The sequence below is a fragment of the Limulus polyphemus genome, unplaced genomic scaffold (assembly GCF_000517525.1).
Source record: "Limulus polyphemus unplaced genomic scaffold, Limulus_polyphemus-2.1.2 Scaffold95, whole genome shotgun sequence".
Lineage (NCBI taxonomy): Eukaryota > Metazoa > Arthropoda > Merostomata > Xiphosura > Limulidae > Limulus > Limulus polyphemus.
Window position 1 is genome coordinate 943,450 of NW_013665705.1, and position 10,254 is coordinate 953,703.

Below are 10,254 nucleotides of genomic sequence, written 5' to 3' on the forward strand. Positions count from 1 at the left end.
CATAACACACCGATATGCAATATACCATAATTTCTTCCCATAACCAGTATGTAATTTTCTGTAAGCAAACATATCATTCATTTTACTGTTGTTATCATTACCTAACCCTAAAAATTGAGATTCAATCGTACAAAAATTAGTGGCTGTTTTGTCACCACTATATTCGGCTAATGATAAAAAGCATTAGAAGTGAATTCCAACGTTATTTTTTTATTAGAGAAATCTTCATTTGAAAATGGATTTTCACCTCTGTTGTATCAAGACTGTGTGAAAGCCCACTATCTTTCACACAGTAATTAATTTACATAAGACCGACCTCGTTTTTCAGTGCTAAGCTAGTCAATATACACTGGTAGAATATTATCTGGAAGTCATATTTAACCTAGTATCAGTTGCATGTGCAAGGTATGATGGGGATCCTATTGAAGTTAAAGCGATCAGAAAGGGGAGTCGTCGAATAACATTAGAATATAATCAGAAAGAAGAAAAGAACACTGCGAAAATAAAGGAACTGTAAGAAACAGATGTCAACAAAAGTAATAGAAAAATAATTTAAGATCATTTATTGTTGTTTTTTTAAAGTGCGAGAATGTCCTAGATGTCATGATGTTGAAAACCATTCTTGCGTTGCAAATAAAGGTCAAAGTGGAATGACCCCGAAAAGAAATATCCTTGCTTTGGAAAGATTCTCATCAACACCAAAACAATATTTGGGAGTTTCATTACATTTATCGAAGCAAAAGATCGAATCCCAACCTAATGCAATGCTTCATATGAGAAATTGGTCTGTCGAATGATTTCTTGTTCAAAGTTGTCACTAAGCATGGCAATTTCTGTACAACCGACTTGCGATTTTAGGGTTAAATTATGTATTCGACGTAACTTTGATGGCAGTCGTTTGGTATCTTTGTTGCGGTTTCTAATGGCTTTTGTTGACATAAAGTTATTGTATTTTGTTATGGTTTGAACATCTTTTTAAGCTGCAGAAACGTGACTTCAATCAGTTATATTTGCAATAAGACAACAGTATTTTTAGCATTACATTATTAATTAAGTCCCTTAGAGTTTTTTCGAGAGAAACGTGTTGCTAGCAATGCATATGGCGGGCACTGTTTGGTTGCTATATTATTATACACTCTTCTTCTCGCAAAGAACCCAATGATAGGAATAAAAAACTACAGTCATAACCAAAATGTTTGCATATTTCATAACAAAGAGGATCATTATTATTAAGATGGAATACAAAAACACTTAGCACTGTCAAACTGAGAAATGAATAATATATTAAACACCTACATGTGTAATTTGTATAATGAGACAGATTCTATGGACATCATGTACGACTTTTAAGAATAACAAACAATTTTATGATACACCTGTAGAAAGATGTGTAATTTAACAATTCACCTATCACAACAAAACCTTACCAAAATATATATAATGACAAAATATAACATCAATTATTATAAACAGCGACTGTAACCTTATATCAGTTCATATTAAATATTCAGTACTTGGTTGGTCCTTCTCGTACCCTAATAATCTCTGCAAGGCGAGGTGGCATGCTGTCGATGAGGTTATTGATGTAATACACCGTGATTTCATCGCAACTTGTCACTAGAAGGCGCTGCAATTCAGCTACAGTAACTAGTTTAGGGTTGTGGTTGGTATTTTTACAACTCAGTTCTGCCCAACAGTACTCAATGGGATTACAATATGTAGACTTTGTTGGCGATGACAATCTTGAAACAGGTTGAAATAATCCTCTAAAATACGCACACTGTGGGCAGTAGCATTGTCATCCTGGAACACAAAGTTATTGCCAAACCTTGCCCTATGATATGGCAGAAATATCGTCTCCATGTGATGCTTGTAGGAGGTGCAATTGACGTTTCCTTGGAGGATATGAAGAGTAGATTTTCCACCATGATAAATAGCTGTCCAAACATGTACTGCATCACCTCCTGTGGGAAATACAGTTTTCCCTCATCTGTTCTTCAGGCAAACGAGGGACACGAATCCTTCCATCAGCTTTAACTAGCCGTAAACAGGATTCATCTGAAAAGGCCATTTCGATAGCATTCTGACTGTAAGTTGGCATATTATCTTGCCCAAGTAACACGATAACGGCGTTGAATTCTGGTTAATATCGGTTTGTAGATAGCTCTTTTTACAAAATAACCTGGTTTGTCAGTCTCCTATTCACTGTTATTCTGGATACCCTGGAATGAATGCGTTCATGATATTCCTGTTCTTTCGACCTTGACGTGTTAACCTGATCAAAACATGGTCATCTCGGGCAGTAGTCTTTCCGCGACCAGTTGACTTTACTGGAACAACGTTTCTTGTAGTCCAATGAGATTTCGGCGTTCTGTGCACAGTACACTGGGGGTACCCTACTGTTGTGGCAATGTCCGTTTGCTTCATACCATTTCTAGACAGTCGAACAATTTGACGCCCTATAACTTCTAACTCGTGACGAGGCATGACTCTATACCAAGTACAGAGAAATTGTCTGAACAAAGCGTTGATCTGTTTCGAAAAACATTATACCCAAAGCAGACCCTTTTATATAAAACAGGTGTGTAATGTATGTTTCGTCGAACAAATGCTCAAAACAACTCATACAGACCAGAATAACAACTCGTACATGTTTGTCTGATCATACGCTACTTTCACTGTTACTATTCGGGCATTTACTCAATAACTACTCCCTGCATGTGGACAATAACATCAATATAAAACAGTATGCGAACATTTTGGCTAAAAATACACTAAGTCTAATACTATTGTCGTGTGACAAATATAGTATATTATCGTTATTTGATTTACTTACGTCAAAGTTAATGTTAAATTTAAGTTGCCGTTTCTAATTCAGCAATGATAGTTAGTCAACGTCACCACAACCACTAACTCTTGGGCTACTCTTTTACCAGCGAATCGACCGTTACATTATAACGCCCTCACAACTGAAAGGGCGAGATGGGGATTTGAACTCGCGACCCTAAGATTTCCAGTCGAGTATCTTAACCATCAGGCTCTGCCAAGCCCGCTTATAAATAGGCTCATGAGATTATAAAATATTTATATCATGTAAAAATATAACATTTTTATTATAGATTTATGCTTTAACAAATATATGATCGCGCCAGTAAAACTATAACAAAATAATGTAAAATTACACTGTTTCGTTACAATTTTGCTGTGCGTTCATGTATATGTTGGCGCGTACGTCCATGATAAAAACGTTGTATGTTTACACAATTACCTCGTCAGGGCTGTGCAGAGTTGATTAATCATCTTTACGCCTTTTATGTATTGGTTTGATTTGGCTATTGTTAAGTACAAAGCTACACAGACTTACCACTAAGTTACTTGGAGGGGGGGTGATGTAATACAGATAACTGCGAAATATATACTATATAGTATTGGAAATCTGCCTGGTTTACTTCAAACAGTATGTGAATACATTCACTAATCCATTAGGGGTGAGCTTTGATGTAATACAGATAACTGTGAAATATATACTATATAGTATTGGAAATCTGCTTGGTTTACTTCAAACAGTACTGTGAATACATTCACTAATCCATTACGGGAGGTGAGCTTTGATGTAATACAGATAACTGCGAAATATATACTATATAGTATTGGAAATCTGCCTGGTTTACTTCAAACAGTATTTGAAGAATTTCAAACCACAATTGTTTTTAATACTTACCTTTTAATATTCACTTTTATTGGAGACGATCAAAAAAACTGTTCTGTAAGTGTGTTATTGTCTTGAACTATATATGTGAATTTTCCATAAAGATGCGTTATAGAATTTAGATTTTTCTTTGAACTGCGCTTCTCATCTTCTTTTGTCTTCGTTGCCAAGTAAATCTGTTATGTTGTCTCTCCGAAGCTACAAATCTAAAAATACCTTATTTATGGAACTGGCTCGAGAGTTGAGCTATCGACTGATCGTTAGAATCTTAAAAAAGGCTTAATTTACATATACATGTATGTGTGTGTGTTACATCTGCTGCATCTCAAGATTGTTTGGTGCTCTGCTGTGACGTTTATCTAAATCGATGAGAGGGAAGGAATGAAATCTGGTATTACAATTCCTAGTTCGTTATAACGAATTCTTATTATACTTAATAATCAAAAAGAACAGGCAGACTTGATAATATAGGCAGATGAGAGACATGACTATTTTATTCGCTTTTTCATGTTGAAAATCTCTAGCATTTCAATGCAACCTCCACAACATAAACTTTTATATTCTAAAGATGTAAATTGTCTGATTAAAATACATCATAATAAAGTAGGCGATAAGCTGTGACAACTACTGAACGACCAGAAAGTAATATTATATTGACAATTATTGGTACATAGGCCTGAAACACAGAATATTCAAAGCATAGCTTGTATTTTAGAAAGACCAGGTGTTTTTTTCTGTTTGCTAGTCTGCTAATAAGAGTGGTTGCTTGTTTTAGAGCAAAGCCGCCATGGGCTATCTGCTGTGTTCACCAAGGGCAATTGTACCCTGGATTTTAACGTTATAAGTCTGTAAACTTACCGTTGTCCAATTGGGGAGGGGCTGCTAATGAAGAAAGACACGTATGTTAGGTGATTCAGACTTAAAGATAACATCTAGCGCAAAGGGAAGGGTGTCACTTGGCACAAGGAAAAAGTGTCACTTGACACGAAGAGAAGGGTGTCACTTGGCACAAAAGGAAGGGTGTCACTTGGCACAAAGAGGAAGTTATTATGTTATATAAAAAAAGAGGTTGTTATCTGTCACGAAAAGGAAGATATCTGGCTCAAAAGAAAGGTTATCACCTGACACAAAAGATTTTGTCATCTGATACAAGGAGAAAGTTGTAAGACGGCACAAAAAATCATGTGGTAAAACAAAAAGTTTAACAAGGAACAAAAAGGGGTTTGTTGTACGATACAACGAAAAAATGGACACCAGGCAAAAAAAAAGATTTTGTCATCTGATACAAGGAGAAAGTTGTATTCTGGCTTAAGAGAAAAGTTGGTTCTGTGGCACAAAAAGGAGTTTGTCATCAGGCACAGGAAGAAAGTTGTATTCTGGCTTAAGAGAAAAGTTGGTTCTGTGGCACAAAAAGGAGTTTGTCATCAGGCACAAGAAGAAAGTTGTCACGTGGTAAAACTGAGGTTCTAATCTGGTACGAGGAGAAATTTTCCATCCCGTACAAAGAAAAGTTGTCAGTTATTGTGTGGAATATATAAGAGGTTTTGAACATACTCAAAAAGAAAAGTGTTTTGGAACTAGGATGAAGTGATCATCTGATATAAATACATATTTATTTGAAACCATGTTTATTTGATACTTTCTACAAGAAAATAAATAATCAGTTAGCCCACTGAATAATGGATAATTAATTGTGACACATTTGAATTAAAACCTAAAGTATTTTAGGTTATTTGCGAGGATAGAACTACACATCAAACGAAACAACTGAAATGTTGTTATTTGACACTAAGAGAAATTTGGAATTCAACTTCCAAACTATTAATTACTCCCTCACTGTTTTATTGTCCTTCTGTTCTTGAAACAGATATCTTTCTCTTGGTAGAGAGAGATCATGAGATGAAATTCAAACCGCTTTCTAATTCTTCTCACTTAATGGATATTACATACAGAAAATACAAAATAAGCAAAACAATTCAACTGGAATTAACAGTATGGATTTTTTTTCTAAATAATTGTTATTTACGTTTTTATTTTAGTGAATGTAATTTGCGCGAGTGTAAAGGTAAAACAGCGTGACTTTGGAAAATGATTCTCATAGTAGATTTAGAACAGATATTCCAACTAATGCAAGCCCAGCTTGTTAAAGGACACAGAAATATGCACATCTATCAGTAGCGAATGAAACAGAGTATCCTAATCTCGGGAGACCTAGAGGGTTGTATCAAAATAATGAACAGTGAATATTGAAATGAAACACTCCCTTTATTAATATCCTGTAAAGGCATCAACAGTCGTTAAATCTCTATAGAATACTGTAGCCAAAGCCATAATGTTAAAATGGTCGATCACAAGTGAAATTATACATGTACATAAGGCTTGGTAACTCCATTAGGATAAATAAAATTTCATACCATTAACTATTTATATCAGGATCATATACATTTCTCTCAAATTGATTGGTATCTCTCTTTAGAAGAACTCGAGTATTTTGCAAAGTGTTGTGTGCATAGTTTTCTCTGTTATTTTCCCAAAGGAACCAATTTAGTGAAACTGTTATAAATCATCTTTTACAATTTTCCTAAATATGACAATCCTGGAATATTTTATTTTTACTCTTTATACTGTTTACACCAAGCTACACAAAGACTGTATGCGGAAAACCGTCTCAACTTTGGGCTGGTTGATTTGAGGCACCTAGTCAACAGGATCTACTTTCAACTACCCAATATTAGTCAACAGGATCTACTTTCAACTACCGAATAATGGTCAACAGGATCTACTTTCAACTACCGAATAGTAGTCAACAGGATCTACTTTCAACTATCGAATAGTGGTCAACAGGATCTACTTTCAACTACCGAATCGTAGTCAACAGGATCTACTTTCAACTACCGAATAGTGGTCAACAGGATCTACTTTGAACTACCGAATAGTGGTCAACAGGATCTACTTTCAACTACCGAATAGTAGTCAACAAGATCTACTTTCAACTACCGAATAGTAGTCAACAGGATCTACTTTCAACTACCGATTTTACTGTCAGTCTTGGAGTGCATCCACGATCTTAAAATAGAACGCATTTTTAACGGCAACGCTATAAGAGCCACGAACTCTCGGATTTATAGTTCGGACACGCTAACCACTTGCCACACCCTGTCCTATTTTTACAGAGTTTTGTCTAAAATATTATCAGTTTTCTGACGGTTGATTTTTTTTTTTTGTATTTGAGCTTCATTCTTTCTGCAGTATTACTAAAGATTTCAATTTTACTTAGAATGTTCGGTAAAGTATTAGATGTTTTAATTTAATATTATGCTTAATTAAATGCTAATGTAAAGGACTCTGGGAACTACAGAATATTATTTCCAATGAGCTGAAATCGCGAACACGTGTTACAAAATATTTGATACCTGATTCACATAACATAATTCCCTCTCAAAAAATCTCACATTTCTTTACACGTATTAGGCTTATCACTGCACGAATAGGCTCACTTCTGTATACTATAAGATGGGTCATTTGATTATTTTTATTTAACTCGTACACTAAAACTAACTAATACTTAAAATACGTTACGTGAAATAACAGTGTTTCCAAAGTCAATTATAACTTTAGTACATACACGAAATATTTTTTTCTAATTATATTATATTATAAAGGTTTGTGGGAAATATTTAAGTATCATTGACGTTACTTTATTTCCTATACAACATTAAATTTAAATTTCTCACCTGCTTCTAATATTTGTTTTCCTGATGTTTCTATTCTAACAGGACGTGACGGTAAAGGAGCTGGTTACCTAAATCTGCCCTCTCCGAATTTGCAAGGCGTGGTGAGTACTGAGCTTTGTTTTCGATCTCTCTCACACACACACAAAATAAATGAATAAAAACACATAATTATAACCAAGTTATTTATTAAAGGAGTTTTAATGACACATTTATATCAGTTCCACTTCTTGGAACTATTATTGTTATTATTATTGCCAAATACGGTTGTACTTCATGTTCTAATAGCACCCATTATTATTATCGCCACATACGGTTGCACTTCATGTTCTAGTAGCACCCATAATTATTATTATTATTGCCAAATACGGTTGCACTTCATGCTCTAGTAGCAACCATTATTATTATTGCCAAATAAGGTTGCACTTCATGTTCTAGTAGCACCCATAATTATTATCATTATTGCCAAATACGGTTGCATTCCATGTTCTAGTAGCACCCATTATTATTATTGCCAAATACGGTTGCACTCCATGTTCTAGTCTCATTCACAAATCACTTGAGTAATGATGTACTTTACAGGCATCAGATTCTCAAACCTTATTTGAAATAAATCTTGCGACTTGTCTGATATTCACTCTTGTAATTATTCTTGGGGAATGGGAAAGAAAATCTCTTAGTTGATTTTGTTTGTTTTATCAATGTACATCTGCAAAAGTGAAGCAGTGAATGTCGGGAAAGTCACTTTTTCATGTGATCTACATTTTACACAGCATAAAGTGTATTCTGGGTTGCATTATCAAGAAACACGGTAATGTGTCGTGCGGCCAAAGCAACCTACAAGTCACACTGTGTGTTATTAACAAGAGTGATAGTTTAGCGATTATCCACTTTCTGTAGATGGGTATGTGTTGAATCAAACTATCACATATTTTCAGTGGATGTGTTCTATTTACTTTGAAATATCAAATTTCAGAGCGATCTATTAAGAAATATACGAGACATAAAATCTCGAATTTTGATTGAATTTCTTCCTTTTCCATTTTTTTTCTTATCACTGAAAGTACGGGAAATTTATATGGTAGAAAAAGATGTTTAACTTTTATGGATTTTTCTTTCAAATCTGGTTCACTGATAGATCTTTACAACCTACAATTAAGTATCAAATGTGGTCTAAATATAAGCCACATGTGCAAAGTTATTCACAAAAACCACTCAAATTTTATCAATTTTACGCAAAACATCACGTGAGCTATCGGGCTGAAATTTTTACTACAACTTTATCTAAGAGTAAAAGTGGACCATTTTTTAGTTTTTTGTTATTCGGATTAAAGAGAGCTGATTTAGAGCAGCAAAACTATAGGGTGAAAGCAAGTGCAGATACATAACTATTGGTTAGGCCAAGCAAACTATATTAGTAGTTTCTAGCTCAAGTTTTCAAAAGAATCATAGGGGTGGACGGTTATTATTGATTATTCATTGCCAATTTTTAAGAATAAATTTGCTAAAGTTTATGAAATTCTCGTAATTAAAGAGAGTTTAGTGTCACTGATATTAGCTTAAGCAGTTAAATAATGATTCTTGATACGGCTGTAGCGAATGCATGCGGGTGATGACAAGAAACTGTTAACCTAGTTTCCATGGCGTTACTATAAAGGAAGTTATTAACACTGTTTTAGAGAGAAAAAATTACCACCATACATTTTAAAGAATCTGGTTGGTTCTGTAAAGTATAGGTCTGTTCCGAATAATAGAGTTGCGATCCTAATGTTGGTTACTATCGAGTGTCACTTTCTTACATGCTGTGGTTTGTTGGTGTATTGACAAAAAGTCATGATATTTAACCAAAAACACCTTTGGTGTGAAAAAAAGGTGCGGCCAAAAAAGGATCGAATATTCAACTTAAAGGAATGAAATCATTAGTTAGCTAGGCCGCGTGTTTTGTTTTACCTTTCATCATGCTCCAAGTTGAACTAAAAACGCAGTTTGGCTAAATATTGAATGAATATTTGCTGTAAAATTCTCATCAATGCTAAAGTGTAGCTACTAGTTTCGCTGCCAATTGATTTCATTCCTTTAAGTCACACGCTCAATCCTTTTTAGCTGCACCTTTTTTTCACACCTAAGGTGTTTTCGATTAGATATGTGTAACCAAGGCGTGGACGAATGCATCTATGCGGGAAAAGGGGAAAGAAAAATACTAGATGTCTTACAAAGGGTTGAAAATGATAGCCTTTCTTTTTTATTCTATTTAGTTAAGGAGATAAAAACTGTAAGTTAATATAATTTTTATAGGACACTTATACTAAAAATTGTTTTCACTTTAACATATCATAATGTTAATACATCAATAATTGATTAAACGTAAAGTGAGCAAGTAAAGATACTATTTGTTATGGACGCACGACTGTGTCATGTGTAGGGTTATTACGTTCACGTGGAGATATAAAGAACGAGGAAAAACCTGATTAATGAAACAAATATTATTGTTCAAGAGAAACAAGAGGGAATCCTCAATAGCCGCGGCACTTGAAATTCTTTTAGGCAGAGTTAGTGTAAATTAATCTGTGAGATCTTTTTTCTTCTTATTAGATATATTTTTGTGCGCCTGCAATACAAAGCGTGGGGCACGCGCATACACTATTCGATTTTATTACTCATCAAAATCTCTACCAGCCTACCCTCAAATTGAAATTCTTTTAGGCAGAGTTAGTGTAAATTAATCTGTGAGATCTTTTTTCTTCTTATTAGATATATTTTTGTGCGCCTGCAATACAAAGCGTGGGGCACGCGCATACACGATTCGATTTTATT

At 34.5% G+C, this 10,254-nt stretch overlaps 1 protein-coding gene across 1 annotated transcript in view; it reads left to right on the forward strand.

Moving 5' to 3' along the window:
• Positions 1-10,254, forward strand: part of LOC106469256 — a 253,790-nt gene that overhangs the window by 149,362 nt on the left and 94,174 nt on the right. Inside the window, exon 3 of the mRNA XM_022398583.1 lies at positions 7,486-7,544. Within this exon, the coding sequence (XP_022254291.1) occupies positions 7,486-7,544 (59 nt within the window). The remainder of the gene's footprint in view (positions 1-7,485; positions 7,545-10,254) is intronic.